The sequence below is a fragment of the Dipteris shenzhenensis genome, chromosome 2 (assembly GCF_047967505.1).
Source record: "Dipteris shenzhenensis isolate YYH24624 ecotype China chromosome 2, Dip_SZ_1.0, whole genome shotgun sequence".
Lineage (NCBI taxonomy): Eukaryota > Viridiplantae > Streptophyta > Polypodiopsida > Gleicheniales > Dipteridaceae > Dipteris > Dipteris shenzhenensis.
Window position 1 is genome coordinate 24,638,364 of NC_141597.1, and position 25,688 is coordinate 24,664,051.

Genomic DNA, 25,688 nt, shown 5'->3' on the forward strand with positions numbered 1-25,688 from the left:
ATGATGGGTTTTTTTGGGACCGAAGGTTTTTGGTATGAATCTTGGATGGCTGCGAGTAGTGTGATGACCGGCAGGATTGGATGGGGCTAAGGTGTGTCGAAAGATTGACGAAGAAGGGCTAGAAAATCTGGGTTGCTTGCAGGTAAGAAGGTTTTTTGGGAGTAATCTTCGATTTGTGCGAGCTTAGCTGCTGATGATGAAGGGAAGGGATGATGATGGACAAGAAAGAGGTGCAGTGCAGGTGGTGAAGCTCTGAAAGGATTAGAGTCTTCAAAGTGGACGAGGAAAGTTTGGTTGCGACTTGAAATTGAGTTTGGCACAGAGAGACAACAACAACAACGATTGGAAAAGCATCATCAGGAAAACCACCCAATGGAATGAATCATCCTTCCATCTTTCTGTCTCTCTCAAAGAGCGTACAACTTCTGCTTTTTCTCACAATAGCGCACCAACGTTCAACTGCCCTCAAGCCGTGATGCTCGTCCCATGTCTCTCCATCGATTTCACCCTCAGCTCACACACGAAGCACAGTCTCTCTCATTTCTTGATCCCTTCACAGCTTCCACACAAGCAGCACAGTCTCTCTCTCTCTCTCTCTCTCTCACAAAATGGGTGCAGAGCATTGCTGATTCGGAGCTTGCTCCCTGATTGATAATTTGTGATTGAGCTCCTAGCCTTCTGGGAAGCACAGAGAGCCGCGAGAGGCTGTGGAGACTCTCTGAGATTGCTCCTAGCGTGGTGAAGAGGTCGAGCTTGCTGCCAATTGGAGCTGTTTTGAGGTCGATAGTCTACGAGTGGTGGTGCAGGAGACAGAGCGAGAGAGAGAGAGAGAGAGAGATAGAGGTGGACTCCGAAGCTTGTGGGAGATTTTGCGCTTTTGTAGCTCTCTCCGCTACCACCTGGCCGCTCTCCGCCCCCTTTAGCTGCTCCCAACTCCACGCCCTCGCTGCTTATTTCCTCATCGTTTCCCCGCGACTCCCTTCGCTTTTTCTAAATTCGCATCCCCCCCCCCCCCTTCTTCGTCCTCGCCCCCTCCTCGTCCCGCCATCTCTCACCTTTCCCCATCTCCAGCTCTTCCCTTACCATCCATTCTGCAGCCCATCCTCACATTGCCTCCATCGTTACCGCCCATTTGATTGTTATGGACGACTTCGGTTGGATTTGCAACGTCTGTACCTATCATAACGATAGCTTTCAACGTTCTTGTAGTATGTGCAATACTCTCCGCTCGGGTCCTAGACACCTTTCCTTGCTGTTCCAACCGCAACGCACAGCGGTCGCTGAAAGAAGTTTACGAGCCAGCGGACCGGAAGATGTCTCGTTTCCGTTCTCTATCTGCAGTGTTTCACGGTTGCTTGCAGGGGCGTTGTCGGGCGCTCTAACAGGCATGTTTGCTGTAGGTGAGTGTTCTCCTTTCGTTTAAATGGCCGCGTACTTTTTAGTTGCTATCGTAACGTATGTCTACCACCCTTGTCGCTGTAACCAACTATAATTACGTCTATGAAACGTATACACTACAAAGCTCGTTGATTAAGATGTGTGAAAATTCCATGTGGACATGGTAGGACCGCTATGTGGGTGTGAAAAAATGATTCTCAGTTGGGTGTCAGTTTATCACCCGTCGATCCCATCGGGATCATAATTTTGAGAGACATTGTGGTCGATGTACATATACTGAAAACCTTAACTCTTTCCGCTTTGTAAAGAAAGAACGGCTCTTTCCATCAAATATCATTTATGGAGGGTGGATACAGTGTTTAGACAATTTGTTGTGCTTATTCTCTGAATCCTGTAGAAGTTTTGAGCAAAACTTCTTTCCACTGTGGGGAGGGTTTAGGGCGCATAGTTGAGGCACCTTTTTTCTGCTGATACTATTGAAATTCTCTCCGGGCCCTTCAAAAATGCTCCATCCCCTTCCTCTTCATGCCCTCTTTTTTGTGCTTGGGGAACTTTTATGCAGGAGGCTCTGATTCTCAATTTAGGTCTGTTGGTGGGAATATGTGGATGCAGTGGGTGCATTTACTGGTGCGGTGACGGGGGCTCTAGCTGGAAGAGCAACTGACAGTGGTTTGCTTCGAGGAGCTGGCTTAGGAGCTGTTGCTGGGGCAGTCCTTTCAGTGGAAGTTCTGGAAGCCTCACGGGCCTATTGGTACTCAGAGCGATCTGGTTCTCACCCATCATCTTCAGTGGTAAGCTTTTGAGATTGGCCTGCATTGTCTGGTTCTTCTCTCTTTAGTAGCAATGTAGGATACAAGGTTTTAATGTTAGTGTCTTGTTGACTGCAGGCAGAATTCATTGAGGATTTGTTGAATGGGAGATTTGTTCAAGAACAAGTTGCTCCTGCTGTGTTGACTGCACACCGCTGGCAGGTGATAACATTTTGCTAAATTTTGTTGCCATGGTAGAGGGTTGGAATGAGAATTCTTGGTGCCTAATACAGGCTACCTAGGGTGACGGGACATACCCTGTGCAATCTGGACTATCATACTCGGATTTTAAATAGTAGTTGGATGCCTGCATGCTAATAGTTCAATGTCTTTGATCATTAATGGTCCTTTAAAATGTGCAATTCTTGGTTGGGACCACTCTTTTGTTTCTTACATGCTAGCTGTGCTTGTCGATGAGCCACATATTAAGTCTTAAATGTTGCTTCTGTTTTTATGGATCTTTCATACCTGTTTAATGGTATTTGCTTTCGAAACCCTGTTGTCAAATGGCTAAAGTGAGCTTTTTGGAGTATTAAAAAAAAAAAAAAAGGGATCTAGGAAGCAAACTTAGAGCGGGAGGAAGGCTTCCTATGAAGAGCCAGGTAAGTCTGAACATAGTACTTTTGCCATGGATTACTGCATGTGCCATCTCATGTTCTACAAGGCCATGGATCCACTTTCTAGGGTAGGCTAAAATGCAAAAGTACAAGCATCTACTGTGTGCCTAGCCTGGGTTAGCTCTATCCAAGGAGGGTGTGAAACTTGCGGATCTGTATGTACAAGCCCAAATATGTGGGCAAACATAAGGTGTACGCTAGCATCACAAATAATGGAGCCAGTGAGCCATAAAGGAAACTCAAACTCTGCACTGATGAAAATCCAACAAAGGAAACTCAAACTCTGCACTGATGAAAATCCAACAAAGCTCCTGGTCATGAGTGTGACTTTGCACAACACAAAGAGGGTAGAGGTAATTTTGCCATGCACAGGGGAGTCAAATGGCATTCTGCCCGGCACATGATGTCGGACCATTCTCCTAGCGTGTTGCATCTGGAACAATCACATCAGGTGCTCCCCCAAAAGGGGTGAATTCCAGATTTGATGTTCCAGTTGGATGGCCTGCCAGCCTCTCAGCGGCTAGGGCAAGAGAGTGACTGGCTGGACATGTAAGCAATGTAGACTGGCGAGCGGAGTAGCAGCAGGGGGACAAAATGACATGTTAGTTCTTCCAAACTACGTGCCTCATGTATTCCAGCTCTGGTGCTTGAGAGACGAGGGAGGATCCATGCACTTGGACCTACAGGATATGTTGGAGATGACCGAGGAGTCCTGGACTTATTGGCAGCTTGGGAGGTGGTCTTGGCCCACACTCCTTTTGTGCTAACCCAGGCATTATGGCATAGCTAGAGGCCCCCTTCATGGATCTCGACGAACGTCTAATTCGACCTGGCTGGTGGGGGCTTGAACTCGACACATGGGCAAAACAGCCTTGCTGCTGGGCTATGGCGGATCCCTGCTCACCAAAAGGCAAAGTATTGTGGCTTGGGCAGGCAGGGGCTTGGTGTGTAACCACCCTAAATTACAATATAAGAGCACATTCCTGCGATACAATGGACAGAATGGCTGAATGCTTCAGGGGAACATCTCTACATCTTTGGCATGGTAGCTCCGATACATTTAATTTCTTAAGTTTTAGGCTTGTTGCATGGATTCCCCAAGGGTAGACAACGAGATACCTGGGATGTCAGGTGGGTTTAGCATAGTAGCAGATTGCTTGGTGTTATAGAGTGTTTGGCGCAAGCTCCTCTATTGAAGCTCGGCTAGACTTTCTTTGACTGGGTGCATTGGTGAACCAGGTGCTTTTGGAGACAGCTTGATTATTCGCCTCTTGCTAGTGTTTTCATAGGGGGGGCAACTGAGTGCTTCGTACAGAATTTTCTAGGCTCGGATGGCACACAGAACACCCAGGCCAGGGTCGCCTAAAGATTGTGATTCCTCCCTAGGTAGGGTCTTTCCTGGGTATAATCAATGCACCCTGCAGACCACTTGGGAGCAGCGCATGGAGAGATCTAGGAATATTGCCAAAAGGAAGCTGCATTTCTGCAAGGCATGGCCTGCAGGCATTTTTTACACTCATGGATCAATGAATCGTCTGGTTGTATATCCGTCCACGCTAGCTGTTGGCACCTGTTTCTGGGAGATGTCCAAGCATTGAGATAGGGTCTTGAGAAGCATGCAGCATAGCAGCCAGCTTCCCCTTTGAGCGATCATATGTATATATACACTTACATATATATACATATGTATATATGTATATATACATATGTATGTATATATGTATATTCTCCCTTGCTTCCCCTACTCATCCGTGTCTTCTGCTATCTTCACCTTTCCTCTCATTCCTTTCCGCTATTTTTTCCTGTCCGGTCACCTTCACTATTGCGCAGGGCTTGGTACAGTGCATGGCGCAGCTGCTTGGGCTGAGGTGCATAGAGAGAGAAAGGTAGGATCTGATGCAGGCAGCAGCTTGTGCTTTTCGAGCTGGCCAGTGCTTATAGACAAAAGCGCATGTTTTTTCTAATTAGCATAAAGCACAAGTACATGCTTTTCCAATTTCAGCAAAATCATGCGCTAGATTTGGCTGGATAGAGTTAGCTTTTGGGAAAGCTAATTAAAAAAAAAAAAGTAGAAGCTTTTTCCAACGAAAAAAGCGGCCAGCTTTCTAAAAGCTCCTGAGCGCTTTAGCAGCCCATAGCCTGGGTTTAAATATAAAACCCGCAGCTCTCTCTTTTACACAGCCCCCTGCATTCCCGTTGCCTGACGCAGCCAGCCTTCAGTTGCCAGATTCTTCTCTGAAGCTACCCTCTTCAATTGCGCTGCTGTACCAGCTCCTTTCTTTTCTTAGGTTTGGAGCTTTCCAGGCCTGTTTATTTGCAGTTTTCTTTCCTCCTTTCTGCAGCCAGAACCCTGATTTCCTCCAAGTTTTCTCTTGGACCGGTTGCTGTCCTCTAGCTCCTCAGTTGACCATCTCTTCTGTTGTGTAAACAGCCGATTTCAGTCTCTCCTTCCTAGAAGCCTCCGAATCTTCTTTTTCTATACCACTCATCTCCAACCGAGGTTCAAGAAGGGGATCAAGCTATGGATCTTCAGGATGAGGCCTTGTGTGACGATCTGGTCACAAAGAATGCCTTTCGAGAATTTCAGACAGCTCTGGATCAAAGGCTTGACACCTTCACTGCGACTCACTCCCAGTTGGCTGACCAGATGCTTGCGCTACACACTTCAATTACTCTCATGACGAACACCATTCAAGCTCTCTCATGTGGATGCTTTGGCTTCGGTGTTAGGACCTAACATCACTATTCTGGAGAGCAAAAGTCACGAAAGAAGGAAGTTGTTAGCTACTAACTTCTAACTACAGACAAATCACGGGAGAAGCACCACAAGTGTTCCACCCAGCCAACCTTGCTGAAAACGTGAGAGCCAACAGAGAATTCAAAATCAAAACGTACGTGAGAGATCATTCTCTTCTCTCTCTAGCTTCAACAAGCCCCATCTCCCTAGATGGATCTAGATGCCACATGTCATCATTATAGGGCCTTACTAATGCAACATTTCACCCCTCTCTTGGGATGCTTTAGTTTCCTTTGCCCCTAGGCACATTTATTGCACTAGACCCTTAGCCTTAGATCCACCTAGTCTGGTGCTATCAACCCTCACCTAGGACCTTGACATTAATCCCCTCCCGATCATTTACGTGACGCTGCAAACAAATAATTACAAACATAGATCCTTTAAGGAAAATGTCGACTGATTCTTCTGAGGTCATGCTACCTCGGCCAGAGCGTGACATTCCTTCCCTCTTCAGACATCAGCGTCCTCGATGATAAAGTCTGGGAACACTCTCCGCAACTGATACACGGATTCCCAGGTAGCTTCGGATGTTGGAAAGGTCACCTCCCCATCTGTAAGCCCCCATATGAGGAGAGCATGGGGGAGGGAGACCTAGGGCAGTACCCAACAGAAAAAGAGAGAAAGGGGCTGCCACATAGACAGCATCATGGCTGTCATGTGGGCAGCACATCTAGAGCTGTTATGGGCAGGACAGAGAGCCAGGATAGTGCGGAAGCATGGCAGATCTGTACGGATTACAGATGCCTGCTGTACGGCTGGTTTCAGGGACACGTATGGATCTCAGGCAGGGGCCCTAGAGCTGGAACAAGCCTGGAGCAGAGGCAAGATAGTCTGGGACAGATTGCGATGGATCTAGGACATGGAGGCGCACTGTTTGCAGTAGGTTTGGGGGGGCTGGACCCTGAATATATAGTAGGGCATCTGCCACGTATGGATCTCAGGCAGGGGCCCTAGAGCTGGAACAAGCCTGGAGCAGAGGCAAGATAGTCTGGGACAGATTGCGATGGATCTAGGACATGGAGGCGCACTGTTTGCAGTAGGTTTGGGGGGGCTGGACCCTGAATATATAGTAGGGCATCTGCCCTTGAAAGGAGGGCCAAAGCCCTAGTGTTGTGGGCCAAGGGCCCTTGTAATGAGAGCCCTTTAAGGGCGGTTTTCCAGCAGACTGGTCGGCCTGTTTGGGTCAGCCAGAATGATGCTGCTGGTCGGTTTTTTTGGAGCAGGCCTTGGGGCCTATATAAAGAGGCCATTTAGCCCCATTCATTCATCATCTGGAGCAGCCAATCCACCAGCAGAAGGAGCAGCAGCAGGGCTACCTTTGGGCCTATAGTCAGGAGGAGAAAGAAGTACCTTGTGCTGCAGACCTAGCTTGTAGGAGGCTGCCCACCTAGGCTAGTTTCCAGACAGCAAGGTGGAGAGGATCATTCTAGACGGAAAGTCTACTTACGCTCTAGGTGGAGCACCCGGGCTCGAGTCTAGAGATAGCCAGTAGATAGGAGAAGGACCTTGTGGTAAGATCAGAGGACCACATCATTGGTGGGACTCTGGATCTGTCTCTTTTGTATTGTGTCCATAGTTGTGGACGGAAATATATATTTTGGTGGTTTCTCTATCTGGTTTGGTTCATTGTCTATTGATGAGTCTGCACACCTATTGAATGCACATAAGTAAAGAAGTTTGTGATTCCACACCCACACTGCGCGCTGTGTGAGCTCCTGGGCATTACTATAAGTCTTCCGCTGCGTGTACCCTCTGTTGGGTCATTTCTAACATCGGATAGAGGCTGACCATGCCATGCAACCAACACCGTGGGTATCTTCCGATTTCGTATTTGCATTGTTTCTCGGTCCAGGATTCTTGTTGGTTTGCGTCTCGCATTATCCTCTATCTCCTGAAACAAAACCACACCTTCGATTAGTGAGTCACCTGTATGTAAAAATTTCTTTAAGCGCGAAACATGAAAAACCGGGTGCACCTTACACCCCTGTGGCAATTCTAATTTATAGGCTACCTTGCCTATTCTCTTTAGAATTAACCACGGCCCACAGTATCGAGGTGATAACTTAGCACACTCTCCTGAAGTCGACGACTTCGAGTGCGAAGGAACTCTGAGAAAAACCTTTTCTTCTTCCTTAAATACTCTTATAAACCGGTTTTCATCCGCATACACCTTGGCTCTATCCATAGCCTGGCAGATATTAGCTCTCGCAAGTGCTAGCATCCCTCGCATCTGAACCACAAAGTTCGCGGCACTAGGCACTTTCTGAGGTACTCCAACTATAGTTGGATTTGCTGGTCTATAACCATAGTTCCGCTCAAACGGACTGAACCCTGTAGAGGAATGTTTTCTATCATTGTAGGCAAACTCCAACAATGGCAACCACTTGTTCCATGTATGTTGCCTCAATGACACATATGCCCTCAGCATATCCTCTAAAGTTTGGTTGACTCTCTCCGTCTGACCATCCGTCTCAGGATGATCCCCACTACTCATTCCCAACTCAGTCCTTAGTGTCTCAAATACCGCGCCCCAAAAATGACCGGTAAATCTGACATCTTTGTCTGACACTATGGATCTAGGCAATCCATGCAGACGAAATATATGTCTAATAAACAAATCCGCCACTTGCGGGGCACTAACAGAATCTCTAGTCGGAATGAAGTGAGCCATCTTGGTTAGACGATCAACCACCACAAGGATAGAACTATACCCTCCTTGTGTCGTAGGCAACACTACAATAAAGTCCATGGAAATGCTCTCTCACTTAGTGGTATTTCCAAGGGCTGTAAAAGTCCGGGTGGCTTCACCTGCTCGGCCTTACTTACCTGACACGAGAAACAGCGTGTCACATATTCATGAATATGTTTTTTTATCTTTGGCCAAAAGAAATCTCGCTTCACGAGATCATATGTTTTCTCGACTCCTGGATGTCCCGCACATGGGCTATCATGGCACTGTCGAATGACTCTCTGCCTGAGATCATTCTGACTAGGTACTACAATCTTGCCATTTCTTTTCAGCATACCATCCCTTATGGTATATCTTGCATATGTTTGGCCTTTTCTGGATGCCAAGTCATCCTTTTCGTTTTTCCCGGGTTTTAACACATGAGCTTTAGGCCACAAGCTCTAGACAAACTCGTCCACCTTTTGAGTTTCTCTAATCTCGGTCATTAGAGCACTCTCTAACACCGTGAAACTCATATTGTGCATAATGCGAGACAACGCATCAGCAACCTTATTATCTTTTCCTCTTCGGTACCGAATCGTTAAATTAAACTCCTGCATGAGCTCTGCCCACCTAGCTTGGCGGCCTCTCAAGTCAGGTTGTTTACAAAAATGTTTCAGAGTATCATGATCCACATTTACATAAAACTCTGAACCATACAAATAATGTCTCCATGCTTTCAAAGCATGGATAACAACCTACAACTCCAATTCATGAGTTGGCCAATTCCTCTGAGAGGGAGAAAGATTCTTGCTTTCAAAGGCTACTGGCCTTCCCTCTTGAAGGAGAACTGCTCCTACCGCAATGCCACTTGCATCGGTTTCCAGGAACAACGGTTTCTGGGGATCAACTATTTTTAACACCGGTCCTGTGACCACAGCTTGTTTTATGGTGTTAAAACTTTCTTGTTGATTCTGTCCCCATATAAAAGGTACTCTATCTGAGGTCAGATCAGTCAATGGCGACACTATTTCGGATTATCCTTTGATATGCCTTCTATAAAATTGGACAAATCCCAAGAATGATCGCAACGTGGTTAGACTCCGAGGGATTGGCCAAGTTAGTATCGCAGCCACTTTCTTTGGATCCATTTCTACCCCCTCTTGAGTAATTATGAATCCTAAATATTCAAGCCTAACCATACACAGTATAGTTTTCTTTTTATTTACATAAAGACTGGCTTTCCTCAAAGTACTGAACACTATTCTCAAGTGTTCACGATGCTGAGTAATACTTTTACTGAACACTAGAATATCGTCAATAAAATGTACTACAAACTTTCCGATATACGGACATAGTAAATCGTTCATAAGCATGACGAATGTCGCTGGAGCATTGGTAAGTCCGAAGGGCATTACCAAAAACTCATAATGACCAAACCTGCTTCTGAAAGCGGTTTTATGCACATCCTCGGCTCTAATCCGGATCTGATGGTAGCCACACTTAAGATCTATCTTGCTGAAAATCATGGCTCCATGTAATGCATCTAGCAAATCATCAATTCGAGCCATCGGATACCTGTGCTTAACAGTGATATTATTCAATGCTCTGTAATCTATACAGAAATCTATACAGAAGCGAAACGTATCATCCTTTTTCTTCTTTAATATCACTGGCGAAGCAAAAGGTGAGAAACTTGGTTGAATCTGCCCCAACTTGAGGTATTCTTCCAGTTGTCTACGCACCTCCACCTCTTCAGTAAAACTCATTCTATAGGGAGGTCTATTTACAGGTTTTGCCCTCGGGATTAGTTCAATCTTATGCTGAACATTCCGCTCTAGAGGTAACCCATAAGGTAGTTCATCCCTAAAACATTCAGAGAACTCCTTTGTTATAAGATTAGCCAGCTTGGCCATCTCACCACTTTGCGTAACATCAGTGCTAGCCGAAGAATCATCCACCGGCTCTACCGATGCTGTCCAAAGGAATAAAAACTCTTCTTAAGCTTTTCGGGTTTCCATCACGGAAACCAACGGTCCCTTAGGTATATCTTTCTCACCTCGCAAGACATAAAGCACATCATTTATCTTGAATTGATATACGTGCTTTTTTCAATCAATGGCTGGATTCTTCCTAGAATGCCACGCCATAACCAGAGCTATATCTGCATGGGCAAGCTTAGTTATTTCAAAAGCAAGCTTCTCAGCATAGTCATGAATACGAAGCTCCAACTGGGTAACCCTTTGGTCCCATACTTCAATTGAACTTCCATCTGCCATCCTGACTGTATACGCGTAGTCAGATGGACTTGTCTTTAACTTCAGTGTGTTCACGAGCTTGGAGTTAATCACATTGTGAGTTGACGCTGAGTCAAACAACACAATGACATCATGACTGGCCACTTGCCCTTTCATTTTAATTAACTCCGTATCATTAAAGGCTGTATACCCTGTTGCTGCGGGCTTAGATAGGATGTTATCAGGTGCACTCGTCACTAGCTTAGCAATAGACACACATAACAAACAAGGTACTGACCTCTGAGAAGATCCCGCTAGCTGAATCTGCATCTCTTCTGCTCTGGGACTTCCCTCCATTTCCATGTCACATTCTGAGACTACCATCTCAGCCATCCGACGATCTTTATTCCGTGGACAATCCTTCCACTGATGAGGCTGAAGGCAACCAAAACATAAGCCTTCTCTCCTCGCTTTCTCTCTTTGTTCTGGGTTTAAGGGAGACTTAGACCAAGCCCGGGCTGCCATTGGAGTTACTTTCCTCTTCACTCCAATGGTGGTACTTGATTTAGGAGTTTCAGCTGGCTTCGCCTGCTTCACTTGGTTGAGAACCACTCCCTCTACTAATCCACTTCTTCTTAAACCCAGATTTCTTCGGATACCCATATTGGGTTCCGACCTGTGCAAACCCACTTGGCCTGCTGCCCTTGGCATCTTCATAGTTCAAGGCTATGGCTATTGCATCATCTAACGTGTTCGTGTACTTAGCCCGAACTTCCATCTTTATCCGATCATTCAATCCAAATATGAAATCTTTCACTTGGATTGATTGAGGCAGGGGTTCATCAACCTTCATTTCGCTCTCTCGAAACTTATCAGTGTATTATGCCACTGACAAATTTCTCTGACGAAGGTTCCTATATTGATCCCAAGCTCGAGATGCTTCGTCAGGAGGTAAGAAGTGTTTCCTGAATTCTCTTTTAAACCCCTCCCAGGTAGTGGATGCTATACCATCTTTTTGTTGCTTAATCCACCACCGATCCGCTGCCTCACTAAACATGTGGGTGGCCTCGCGGATCTTCTTGATATCATTCCTGATTTCACAAATGGTGAACGCCTCGTCTCATTTGTGTAACCAAGTCTCAATGACATCAGAACCACGGTCGTTCATCCGACCAGAATACTTTTGCGGCCTGTAATTAGCAATATTTGGTACTTTAGCCTTCCTAGGCTCGACCGTATGGACACTAGACTCCGGTTCCATTGGAGCCTTTCCTTTCTCATCTCGAGAAGGTCTGGCAGACATACTATGTATTGCTCTTCTAAGTTCACACTGCCCTGCATTTGTCTGTAACTGTTGCGCTAATAATTGCTGCAAGGCATCCTCAAGTAATGCAATCCTGCCAGATAAGGTGTCGGCCGGACTCCTGACTCACCAGGGTCCCTCCTGGAAGCCCCTTCTTCTACTTCCATTTAGTTCAATGGGTGTTTTGTTTTGTGGGTTTTTTTTTTCTTTAAAAAAAAAAAAAACACCGCTAGAATACTGTATTTACAAATTGACACAATTCAGTGTACTGACACTCTGACACAATTCCCTCTACTAGGGAATACCTGCAATCCCACATGCACACTAACCAGGCATTTGACACATGCCTAATCCAAATAGCGCTTTTCCCTATACTAGGGAAATTCCTGCAAACTAACTCTAACTGAAGTACACAGGCATAATCTCAAGCATAATCTGTTCCTGCTACAGCATCAAACATTCATGCAGACTTACCACTTACGAGATCTTGTTCATATAAGCGGAGCATCAACGAAACTAATCAGGGAAAAAAAACAGAGTTGGCGGAAGCTCCCTGGTTGATCGCTCTTGCCAAGTGAACCAGACTTTCTCTATTTTTGAGTTTGGGAGTGGCTGTTTCTGAGCCGTTGCTGGAGCGAGGGATTCTGTAAAGCAGGTTGACGTAGGTAGGTGTTGCTGCCCGTGGTCTACGATGAAATGAAGGCTCGTATTGCGGGAGACTTTCAAAGTGATGCGTGGATTGGGCGACGTACGGGATCTGGGAGATGCTGGTGAAGATAGACGATAGGTTGATGAACCACCTATCTGGTTCGTCCAAGGCCACGCAAACAGCTAGTGGGCTTGTGACCTCCACACGACGGGCTGACCTGACGAACCACAGAGAAAGGACCGATTCATTTGGTAGATTGACGCACGCAAGTGGCTCGTGAACGGGGAGGCCTGCAACGCGACATGTGATTACTGGTATCTCCAAGGTGCAGCCTGGCGTGACGCATGGTGGTGGTTCGTCAATCGCGCATCGTCCGATTCACATATCGCGTTCACGAACCACTGCCCGTGCGTCAGTCACTTCACTGATTCCATCCTTGCGGGACCCGTTCATCCACGTATTTATTTGGTGGTATTCTCGCGTTGGCTAGCAAGAGCTTGCGGTGTATTAGGTGAAAGCTTTACCAATTTTCCTCATCACTGCACAACAGCTACCCGCTCACGACGCCTTTCACGTCCCGTCCAATCACTGCCTATCTCATAGGTCTTTCACCCAACTCCTCGTTCAACCTGAGGGCTCAGGTCTTTCGTCCATCGCTCGACCTCTTATCCTCCGTCACCGAGATCCTCTCTCTCTCCTAGCCTTTTGGCTCTGATACCAATTGTTAACTACTAAGTTCTAACTACAGACAAATCACGGGAGAAGCACCACTCTTGTTCCACCTAGCCAACCTTGCTGAAAACGTGAGAGCCAACAGAGAATTCAAAATCAAAATGTATGTGAGAGCTCATTCTCTTCTCTCTCTAGCTTCAACAAGCCCCATCTCCCTAGATGGATCTAGATGCCACATGTCATCATTATAGGGCCTTACTAATGCAACATTTCACCCCTCTCTTGGGATGCTTTAGTTTCCTTTGCCCCTAGGCACATTTATTGCACTAGACCCTTAGCCTTAGATCCACCTAGTCTGGTGCTATCAACCCTCACCTAGGACCTTGACATTAATCCCCTCCCGATCATTTACATGAAGCGCAAACAAATAATTACAAACATAGATCCTTTAAGAAAAATGTCGACTGATTCTTCCGAGGTCATGCTACCTTGGCCAGAGCGTAACAGAAGTGGTCGACACTTGGTTGCACAATTGGCAGGTACACTTCCAATTCCATCCCTACTCAAATGATAAGAAGATCCAATTTGTAGTAGGATATCTTTCAGGCAAAGCGCTTCTTTGGTGGAAAGAACTACAGCCGAAGCCCACCAACTGGAGCAAGTTTGAAGAAGCTTTCAAGAAAGACTTCGTGAAGAAAGAGGAGGATTATGATATTGTAGGGAAGTTCAAAACCCTCGATATGTCCAAGTAGAACTTGACCTTTGAAGTTTATTACCATAATTTTTGAGATTTGCAAGCCATAACTACAAAGGTGGACCCTGTGACTTTATTGGGATTCTTTCTGGATGGATTGCCAGATTCCTATAAACTCCAGATCAAGAACAACAAATGCACCACTTTGCAAGAGGCCATGAATTATGCTGTAGCGGGAGATAGACTATCCTCACTGTGAACTGGGCATGTGCATGAATCTGCTGAGTTGAGATATTGCATACTGTAAGTCAAGTCTGGTGTGACATAAATAAATAAGGCATCCAACAGCCTGCTGATAAAGAGTGATATCACATTGTGGGCTCCCATCATGAGCTGAGAATTTGAAGCCAGGGTCCACTGGAGTAGAGATTGGCTTGCAATCCTCGAATTGAAAACGATCAAGGAGCTGTCCAATATACTTGGACTGTGACATCATGATACCCCCCTCAACATGAGCAAAGTGAATGCCCAAATGATAGTGGAGCTGTCCCATGTCCCTTGAAAGCTGCAATATGCTGAGTATCTGGGCCCATGATAAGCATATCATCCACATATAAAATCAGCACTAAAAAATCAGATCCACTCCCACGGACATAAAGAGTGGGTTTTGTGGGGCTATTCAGAAAACCAAGAGATAGAGTGTGCATGAATTTTGGTATACCATGCCCTGGGTGCCTGCTTCAAACCATAAAGGGCTTTTCTAAGCCGGCATACCTTGTTTTCAGAATTAACAACCTCAAAGCTAGGAGGTTGTGTGACATAGACTTCTTCCTACAGATCCCCATGAAGAAAAGCAGTCTTGATGTCAAGTTGGTGCACTTGCCAATGATGATGGGTTGCAATGGCAATGACACATCTAATGGTAGTAATCCTGGATGTGGGAGCAAATGTCTCCTCAAAGTCAATGCCTTGTTGTTGGGCATACCCTTTGGCAGCAAGACGGGCTTTGTATCGATCTCCTTTTTAATTTGTAGACCCACCGGGTACCAGTGGCATGCTTGCCGGGAGGGAGATCTACTAATTCCCATGTGTCATTTTTAGCAATGGATTGTAACTCATCTTTCATTGCATCCATCCACTCTTTGCTGTCAAAAGCATCTTTATGGCACAAATGCTCTTCATTGCAAGCTGTAGCAAGGAGTGCAAACTCAAGAAAGTGACCATGCATCTGTCTATTCCCTGATCTTGTCCAGGCAGCAAAAGGCTGATCTTGTTTGCTGTCCCTCAATGTATCAAGAAGCCATCTGGGAACCTGCCTTTGCTGTCTATTTACAGCTCTTTCTTCAATTACTGCATCATGAATAGTGGGATCATTTTGTGCTGGAAGAGAAACCTGCAAATCAGCATGACCTGCAGGAGGCTCATGTTGCTGGTCAAAGTCCTCTTCTGATGATGGTAGAGGTAACTAAGATTCAAAGGCATAACCAAGATTCAAAGGCATCAAACATGTCAACATCTGGCTTAGCTTTGCAGTCCACAAGAGGAGAAGCTGAATGTTCAGCAAAGATTACATCTCTATTGACAATAATCTTCCCAGTATTTGGTTGATATAACCGATACCCTCTGCTCTCCTGGCTGTAACCAATAAATATGCATTTGATTGCCTTGTCATCAAGCTTATGTCTCAACTGAGATGGTACATGAACATATGCAAGAGACCCAAAAACTCTCATGTGTGAAAGTGAAGGCTTCCTGCCTTTCCATGCTTCATAAGGTGTAACAGTCTTCAATGCTTGTGTAGGTGATCTATTCAGCACATAGTTGGCACACTTCACTGCATCAAGCCAAAATTTATTGGGCAAAGACTTGGCCTTAAGCATGCATCTGGCCATCTCCATTGTGGACCCGTTTTTCCTTTCGGAAACAAGATTTTGCTGAGGAGTGTAAGGAGTAGTGCATGAGTGAACAATGCCTCGTGAAGACAGAAATGCAACAAACTCCTTTGACATATACTTCCCCCCCCTATCTGTGTTGAGAGTGACAAGCTTGCATCCTGATTCATTCTCAACCATATTCAGCCACCTCGGAAAGCATGAGAAAACTTCAGATTTGGCTTTTAAAGGATATACCCAGTAATATCTTGTGAAATTATCAATGAGAGTCATAAAATATTTGTACCCCCCAATGGCATTTGTCCTCATTGGGCCACAGACATCATTGTGTACTAGCTGCAATTTCCTTTGTGAGAGTTTTGGACAATTCTTTTGAAAAACCGATGCATCTTACCCAAAAGACAACCCTCACACACATGTTTGGAAACTGTGTGAGTTTGAGGTACATCATTTGCCATCTGTTGTGAATGTAGCTTTGCAAGAGCTCTATAATTGAGATGATCCATTCTCTCATGCCAAAGATGAGTGGTGAATGTAGCTTTGCAAGAGCTCTATAATTGAGATGATCCATTCTCTCATGCCAAAGATGAGTTTCAGCAAGCTGTGAATCTGAAATAGCAAATGCTTCAATAGAAATTGCAGCTGAGTGATGATCAAGGTCATAAAACCCCTTTTGCAAAGTGCCAGTGAGAATATGGCATTGTCATCACGAAGATCATAAACTAGGCATCTGTAGCCATCAAAAATCACTCTGAAACCTGAAGTGGCAATTGCTAAAATTGAAATCAAGTTGACTTCAATTCGAGGCACAAAAAGAACATTTGTCAAAGTGACAGGATGGTTTGAAATGGATGTGAGCTGCACATCTCCAATTCCTTTTACAGCATATGAAGCATTGTTAGCACATGTGATAGTCCCTCCTTGAGGTGCATCTGCTAAAGAATGAAACAACTGTGTGCAAGATGTGACGTGCTTGGAGGCACCGCTATCAAAATACCAAGATTGAGCGTCGTTAGCAGTAAAAAGTGCATCAGCTTTGGAGGGATCAAATGAGCAATGGACAGCCCATGCCCAATCATCTTGAAGAGCATGTGCATGTGAAGCATCTGCTGGCTCATGGGATTCAATAGCATGTGAGGCATTAGGTGTCAATCCTGCTTTCTTTTTCTCCGAAGCAATGCGCTTCCTGCATTTTGAAATGTCATGTCCAAGCTTGCGACAATAGTTGCATCTTTTCTTCTTTGACTTATTTGCTGTATTTTTAGATGCATGGGAGGAATTACAGCTGCTATGCGCAGATTTAGGCTTGCCCATAGGCTTGGAAGCCTTGCCTCTTCCTGTCTGCTGTGAAGCAAATGCATGATCAAGAATAATGGCTTGTCTATTAGCTCGACTTTGCTCTTTTTGCAAAAGCAAAGTAACTAGCTGATCAAAAGAATAGTGGTCTGGATTACCCATGGCCACTAATCGAAGGGTTGTAGCAAACCCTTGATATGTATCTGGCAATCCATTGAATGTGGTAGTCACAAGCTGAGAATTTGGCACCACCTCATCAATGTTGGCAAGTTGTTCCCTTTGTCAGGTATGCATCCATAGAATCACCTTCATTCATATTGACTTCCTGTATTGCCTTCTCAAATATGCAGCAGGTGCCTCATTGCGAATCTGATAGAGAGAAGCCAATTTGTCCCAAGCATCCTTTGCTGTCCTGCAAGACCGGATGTGTGGAATAATGATTCTCTTGCATGATAAAGCAATACATGAATGTGCATTTGCATCTCATTCCATCTTGACTGTTCCCGAGTTGGAAGAGCAGTAGCAAGAGTGCTAGAAGATGAGGCATCGGGAGGAGTACCCTCTGCAGAGGGACGAGCAGTAGAGGCAACCACTGTAGCATTGGCTAGCCTCAGATCAACCCGAGAAACAATATTCCACAAATGCTTTGCAACAAGAATATGTTTCATGAGATAAGACCACATTGGATAGTTGGTGCCATCCAACTTATCATCTTCATGAAGAACGCCAAATAGATCTTGATTGTTCCCAGCCATCACAAATGTGATACCCTGAAAGAGACCTGAAAACCCAAAAGCCTCAAGGCTATCACTGCAAAGAGCTGGCTGTCCAAAAAAAAAAAGACAGCAAATATCTGCGAATTTCCGACCCAAATCAAAGGGCAAATGCATATCCGACCCAAATGTGACTGTGGCAGGCAATGTTCACTGCAAAAACAGCAAATCTGGCAAAAGCCCCAAATTTAATGAGGGCAAATAGGCCAAATAGAGGGCAAATGCAGAAAAGCCCCAAATTTAATGAGGGCAAATAGGCCAAGAAGAGGGCAAATGCAAAAAAGCCCCAAATTTTGCTTAGATTTTTGCAAAAGTGACCCAATGTATGATAATCTGACTCAATGTCCTTCAGAAAAGACTCAATGTGTGAAAACCTGACTCAATGTGACTCAATGTCTTGCAAAAGTGACTCGATGTCCTGCAATCTAACCCAAATGTATTGTCCCAGAGTATGGACCTCAAAATGTAGGCTTTCCAAACAAATATTGGAACAAGTACTGTGCATGTACAATGTACGGTGTAGGTACGGAACAGATGTACGGAACATTACGAATGCCAGTACGGAATCCAAAGTACGGATGTACGGAAGAAAGTATGAGCCAAGTACGTTGTATGAAAGCTATACTTTGAGTAGGTACGCTGTACAAAAATTGTATGGAGCAGGTGTGCTGTACGGAACCCAGTGTACAGATAACGAAAATGTACGACAGTTGTACGGTAGTCTGGTACGTGTACACGTGACTGTACGGAGGCGCAAGTACGGGATACAGCTTACGGCTGTACGGAGTGTACGGCACCAGTAACAAGACCTTTTGTACGGAAGGTGTACGGCTGTACAACACGTAGGTATGGATCTATACAGTTGCTCAGGTACGGAGCTGTACGATGCAAATACGGAGCAAGTACGCTCCCACTTGTAGGTACGGCGATGCAGGTATAGAATGCAATACGAAACAAGTACTAGATCTTTCGTACACCTATACGGAGAGATGTACCACACAGTACGGAGGTACGTCCTGTGTGCAAGCTGAGTACATCAATCGTACAATCGTACGGAATGTACGGAAAGGAGTGCAGGGAGAAATGAAGGTCCGGGGTAGGAAGACGAGTCAAATCTAGTTCTGATACCATTGTAGGATCGATAGGCAAAAGAGAGAATACAAAGAGTCGATGATAATCAGCCGTGACGTCAACTAGTGTAGTGAAAAAGAGAGAGTACAAAGTACTTGTGCCTAGACCTAGGACTAAGTGTCCTAGGTGTCACATAGGACTAAGTGTCCTATGTGGCCTAAAAGGCACTAACACTATAAGTGCCTATATTTATGCCTAGAAGGCACATACCATGGCCTATAGGGCGTCACTAGAACTACCAGAAGATGGCCTACAGTTTTCAGACTTTCTTTTGAACTCAGGAGTGAGGGGAGTATCTCATGTTCCCGGATTGTATCTGATGTGTGCTTAGGTGCACTGGACTAGCTTTGATAGCTTGGGGAGGCTAGTGGCTAGGCAGGTGATTCTTAGGTTGGGTTGTAAGGGCAAAGGACGAGCTAGGGTTGCAGCTTTTTTTGGCGGCACTGGGCCACAGCCTATATAAGGGGCCCAAGGGTTCAATTTTCATTCACGCAAGTCAAAGCAGGTTTAGCTCTTCCTTGTTGGTTTGGATCCTTGATCGTGTTGCGGACGCGCACCTGCTTCTAGCGTAGCCTGGGTTCCCAGCGCAGTCCTAAGGCCCTCTGGGTGCCTTCTAATGGTATGGGACACCAGGAGGTTGTGGACTGGTTGGGTGTAGATGTTTGTGCTAGCAGCCCATGGCTGTGGCGGGTTGCTCGGATTCTACGGGTCCTAGGCCCATGAGCGTGTACACAGTTGGTGGTGAGCATGCCTCCGCCTCTCTTTGTGGCTCTATGATCGGTGGTTTGTGCTTGTGTGTAGGTCCTGATTTCCAAGAGTGATCGTGGTCATGTCACCGATGCTCTAAAAAGAGCAAGTGGTAAGGCCTGAGAGAGGAAGAATATAGAGCAGCACACACAGCCCATTTTGTGTACTAGATTGAGTGGCTGCATTTGTGAGGTACATTGGGGTGCATCTTTTGTGTAGAGATTGTCCTAATGTATGACATGGTATTTTGGATGCCTATAGGGATGCCTTTAGACTCAATGCTTCCATACATCCAATTAGTGTGACATCATTTGAGGTATGATCGGTCCTCTTTTGGAGCATGATATATATGTTACTCTCGGATGTCTACTTGGCTTTGTATTGTTTTTGCTATATTAGAAGACATCAAATTTCACCTTGTTAAATTTTGGTCCAAGTTGTTGCCTATTGATATTACAAGCATTTTTATATTTCTAGCACTCCATTGCATTACTAGCGATTTTTTCTAGGATTTTTTACTTCGAATATTTTTTGGGGAGACTAAAGTGAAATATTAGAGTCTTGTCATGGGTGAGTCTGCTTTTCATCTCCAGAGTTTAGACAAAAACTCTATTCTACTCCCAGTATTGAATGCAGATGGCATAGATCCCTACTGTGTGTGATTGAGTTTTAATTTTGTGGGTGATAGTCATGAGGTATTGTTTTTAGTTGGGCATGTTCCTGAATACACGTATATGGAAGTTTGACTTGATGACCTCTCACTGAAGTTTGACTTGATGACCTCTCCTATTGATATTTTGATAGTTCTTAGTAATTTTAGTGGTGCATTGTCCTATAAAAACTGTCTTTTAAGAAATTTTGTACTTAGAACTCTTTGTTTGGGAGAGCTATTTTGTTGAGCTTAGCAAGACTCCGTATGAGGCAGAGGGTTTTGACGTCTATGTTTTCAATCCTGACTTTCATGAACACAACATTTGGGCTGAATTCGCTCCTTGCTAGAAGTCTTTATCGGATCTGTGCTTTGCTTATGACACTCGTATAACTTTTATTCTTTTGTTTCAATTAAACCTTGTTTTGTCGTCGATGTTTTGAATCCTGACTTTCCTCACGCACAACATTTGGGCTGAATTCGGTCCTTGCTAGAAGTCATTATCGGATCTGTACTCTGCTTGTGACTCTCGCATCAATTTTATTATTTCGTTTTAATTAAAGATCGATCTCTTTGCTTGGTTAAGGTGCTTGACTCCATGTCTCATCCTGATTTTCTAATGCGCAACATTTGGGATCAAGTTGGTTCTTGCTGGGATTCATTATTGGATCTGTGCATTGCTTCTGAAACATTGCTTACTGTTTTTTTTTGTTTGAAACCAAGAATGCATGGTTATGTCTTTATGCTCACTTTGAGGATTGTAATTGCTTGCAGGTTAACATAGCTGAGATGAGTTATGAGGATTTGTATGAAATGTTTGGGCCTGGAGAAGGTGGGATTAAAGGTGCATCTGAGGCTTCTCTTGAAAAGCTACCGTGGTACACTGTCACAGAGGAGAATCGAAGGGATTCTACTCGAGAGATTATCTGTTGTACCATCTGCTTACAGGTATGACAAGTTCAAATAATGAGTTCTAATGTATCATTGTGACTTTGACGCCACATAGACCCTCTTTTATCTGTGTTGGTGATTGATGCTTATGTTTTTTGTGGGGATTGTATCGATAGGCTTTACTGGTTCAACACAGCTCTGTGTGCTTCTTAGAGATGCTGTCCCTAGCGTGCTTATCTTGGCTCTTATAATGAGGAATCATGTTCAGTTAATGAGATGAGATTGCATTGTTAATCTGCACAGCTATTTATAATTTCTGTGATCTATTTAGGTCTCACCTATAGGCTTCTCTCTAACTTGATATAGGACTGCAGTTTGTTGTCTCTTGCTTTTGTCAGATAATTAGTTTCTAAGTATCTATCTGTTTTTTCTTGGATCTCATTGCTGCTTCACTAGAATGCTTCGTTTTTTTCCTCATGACAGGAACTGCAGCAAGGAGAAATTGCAAGAAGTTTGCCCCCTTGTCACCACGTCTATCATATGTCTTGTGTAGACAAATGGCTCTTGAGACATGGTTCTTGTCCTATGTGTAGACGAGATATTTAATCTGAATATCCTTGCCATTTTCAAGTGCTCCACCATCAAGTCAGGGCGTTCACACTGTATATATTTTGGGTTTTCTTGCGGCAGTGTTGCTGGTTGAGCTGAGCTGTGCTCTTTAATTTTGACCAAATTGTAATTTTCTGTACACAAGCATGTACTACACAAGCTCTTAGTACATGCAAAATCTCAGAATGGAAATGCAGGAAACAGAGAATAAAAAATTGTAACATTGTAGTACAGGGGAATGCCAAGTTTCATTGTGCATTGGCTCATCTCAGGGAAGGTTGTAAAGATTAGATCTCTCTCATTATTTGCATAGGACGTGGATATGGAATTTTGTTAACTAATGGGCTATTTGGTGTGAGTTTAGCCCAAGCTTCAATGGTTTGGAAATCTTCTTGAGGGAACTCTTCATCAACACAGAAGTTTGTGTTCTTTGTTTCTTGTGCTCTTCTTCAGGACGAGGAGTTCCAAGGAAGATATTTTTGGCTAGTTGTGGATTGATTTACTGAAATTGTGAGACTTGTACAATGTGTTCAGACTCCTACTCAGCTTTTTTGACAGGCTCGTTCGGGAAGGAGTATTTGCCAAAGAGCAGTTATATTGGCTTCCTAAAGATATTGGCTTCCTAAAGTAACTTCTCCTGTTGAGTGTTGGATGCATTTGCAAAGTTTGGAAGCAATGACTCAGCTTTTTTGACAGGCTCGTTCGGGAAGGAGTATTTGCCAAAGAGCAGTTATCTTGGCTTCCTAAAGATATTGGCTTCCTAAAGTAACTTCTTCTGTTGAGTGTTGGATGCATTTGCAAAGTTTGGAAGCAATGAATGCCTAGTCTATACAGGTGCAGGAATCACGGCTGTATATTCTAGGTGTGGATGTAGATGAAGCTTTGAGGAGGGACTACTTGTAACAAAGGTAGTTCAATCTCTTACCTCAAGCACTCCTTCTATCCCTACCCCTTGGTTTTTGTTTTCGTTTTTGCATCGTGTAAGCAGTAGGGTTTACTCAAGAGAGTCTACAATACTAGGAAAACAAATGGCATCTTTGCTTACATGAGAGCATTAGGGCATCTTTGCTTATTACTGAGTTTTCTTTCGTTTCTTAATGCTTCCCTCTTATAAAGACTCCTCCCTCTCATGATTCTTTATTCTTGCCCTCTTATAAAGACTCCTACCTCTCTCATTTTGCATTTTTCAAATAATCCAATGTTCTGAGATCGGATATGTGTCGAAAATCCATAGGAAACCTACTAATCAAAGATCATGGTGTTTTAAACAAGAGAAAAACCTTCACAATATCCTTATTTGAAGGGTGGGCTTCAAAGCCTGAAATGTTAGAAAGTTTGAATTTGAAAAAGGTTGTACTATATTGACAAAAGTGCAAATGTGAGAAATGATATGTGCACTTGTACCAAGTGCTATGGGCACTTTGATGTATGGTTGCAGTGCTTGGAGCGCATGGTGGTGGTAGAGCACGTCAATTGCACATTCTTCATATTGTGGACCTTTGTCAACCACGGAGCATTTAGAGCCCTTGCAAGATCATGAGCTTTTGGGGTGTCAAGCTTGAAGGTTATTGTGCTTCACTTTCAGGATATCCTTCAAGTGAAGGTTGGACTTGGAATTTTGAAATCTTAGGAAAAAAGTTTGCATTTGAAAAGATTGTAGCATTGATAGTAACCTAAATGTGAGAATGATGTATGTACTAGTACCAAGTGCTATGGACACTTGAAGTAGGTTGTAATGCTTGGAGAGTGTGGTGGTGGTGTAACACTTAAATTGCACATTCTAGAGATTTTGGACCTTTGTGAAGAAACATAGTGGTAGGGAGAGAAGCAAGCTAACACTAGGAAAGAAAAGGAAAGAAAGCAAACATAATGAAATGGAAATAAAATGGAAAGGAAATGAAAGCAATGAACAAGTACTGACATGTAGACCAAAGTAGCTTATACTTCAATGAGTTTTGAGTGTTTTGATGACAACTGACAAGTACAATTCCTTTATAGGATAGGCACACACAAACTAAGAACCAAATGTTTATGGGATTACTCCCAATATGGCACGTGACACTCCTAGATACCGAGTACTATAAAACTTATACTAGGACTCACTAGATTTTACTAAAATTGACTCAACTTAACTCCATTTCCCAACACCCCCCACAAAGGAAAGGTGAGGAACTACTAGAATGGAACCTAGAACAATGTTTATGATGGTCATCAGACTGTGCAATGCCAGAACTAGACATGGCTCCCATGCAATCTTAGAGGCTAAAGTCTAAGCATGGTTCAGAGGTCAAACTAAGCACGCTTTACGTCCCAAACATGACTCAGAGGCTCATGTCTTATAAGGCATGGATGCATGACAAACTCAGAGGTCTAGGAAACCAGAGCACCAACATCCTGAAACTCAAATGCCAGGCTTGATAGATAGACCCATCTAAGACCAATATAGAGTAGGTTCCCTCAATACATCCCCCCTTGGCTCCAAGGATTAATGAGGGACATGGAGCCACACCTAAGAAAAAATAAACAAATGAATACATCAATTTAGGATGACTTTCCAAGGCAAAGAATCTCTACTCAGTTAAGAAAATAATAATTACATTCATTTTGGGAGACTACCCAAGGCAGAGAACTCGTAAAACATCTCCAAGTGGTTGCTTGCACTAATGTGCACATCCCCAGTCGATGATCATCATGCGCGAGAATGTCCCGAACGATATGTCGATGTTGGCCATGGGAGCAGCTATAAGGAGCAATCACATGATGACTCTCAAAATGTTGCAAAATGAGTCACCAAGATTGGAGTAGAGCCTCAAATTTGAGCAATTATGCCCAAAGAAGGCAAAATGCCAAAATGAATGTACAAAATAGTAATGAAATTACATGCATTTTGAAATATCCCCAAAAAATTTACATGTCAAAGCCTTCAATAATGCCAAAAGACAACAAAAGTAGCCCTAAATTTTAGAAATTAGGGTTTTGTAGAAATTAAGAATTTTACAAAAAATTAGGGTTTGGCAAAAAGCTGGTTGAAATGTGTAGAGTTGTAACCCCAAGTGCAGCTCAGGTCGAAAATCCCAAAATCCCTAAAAAAATTTCAAGAAATTGGAAAGTGCGAAATTAGGATAGTTTGGGCAGGCAGATCTTCATATACTCATAACTTTTCGTAGAGATGGCGGATTCACAAGATTTAAAAAGAAAATGTAGCTCTCAATGAGATCTACATTTTACTCTCTGGCTCGACTTCAAATTTGATGTTGTTTAGCCTGCAGAGACGTCGTGAAGGTTGTGACCCTTCTTTTTTTAACGATTTTGGCATGGGTAGCTTCACTAGTGATGAGGAGACTAATTGTGGAAAGGGTGGGCTGGAAAACCACTCTGTGCTATTGATCACTGCAGCAAGAAACAACTCACGAGCGAGGCTAAGGAGTAGAAGTAGAGGAGCTCAAGGGAGAAGAGGGCCTTCCAAGGAGGAAGAGGCTCGAGTAGCTTCATTGGCCTCCCTCACTTCAACCTCTTGGAAAGGGAAGAAGAGACAAGGCTAGGAACATGGCTCTGATACCACATGAAGGGACATAGTGGTAGGGAGAGAAGCAAGCTAACACTGCAAACATAATGAAATGGAAATAAAATAGAAAGGAAATGAAAGCAATGAGCAAGTACTCACATGTAGACCAAAGTAGCTTGTACTTGAATGAGTTGAGTGTTTTGACAAGTGACAAGTACAATGCCTTTATAGGATAGGCACACACACATAAAGTACCAAATGTATATGGGATAACTGTCGATATGACACGTGGCACCCCTAGACACCTACTACTATAAAACTCATACTAGGACTCCCTAGAACACACTAAAA

At 44.1% G+C, this 25,688-nt stretch overlaps 1 protein-coding gene across 1 annotated transcript; it reads left to right on the forward strand.

Annotated features, from left to right (window-relative positions):
- The first annotated feature begins 250 nt into the window (after window positions 1–250).
- Window positions 251–22,386, forward strand: LOC147904521 (RING/U-box superfamily protein). The gene is made up of 5 exons (XM_087394570.1): window positions 251–1,400; window positions 2,011–2,189; window positions 2,286–2,369; window positions 21,107–21,280; window positions 21,707–22,386. Exons 1-5 carry the CDS (start codon window positions 1,142–1,144, stop codon window positions 21,827–21,829), a joined length of 819 nt encoding a protein of 272 aa, XP_087250696.1. The 5' UTR covers window positions 251–1,141; the 3' UTR covers window positions 21,830–22,386.
- The last annotated feature ends 3,302 nt before the right edge of the window (window positions 22,387–25,688 follow it).

Excerpts from the sequence above, each read along its gene's own strand:
- LOC147904521 (XM_087394570.1), top strand. The coding sequence starts at position 1,142 with ATGGACGACTTCGGTTGGATTTGCAACGTCTGTACCTATCATAACGAT. Across the intron at positions 1,401-2,010 it reads AACAGGCATGTTTGCTGTAG|TGGGTGCATTTACTGGTGCG; the intron begins GTGAGTGTTCTC and ends ATGTGGATGCAG. Across the intron at positions 21,281-21,706 it reads GTTGTACCATCTGCTTACAG|GAACTGCAGCAAGGAGAAAT; the intron begins GTATGACAAGTT and ends TCCTCATGACAG.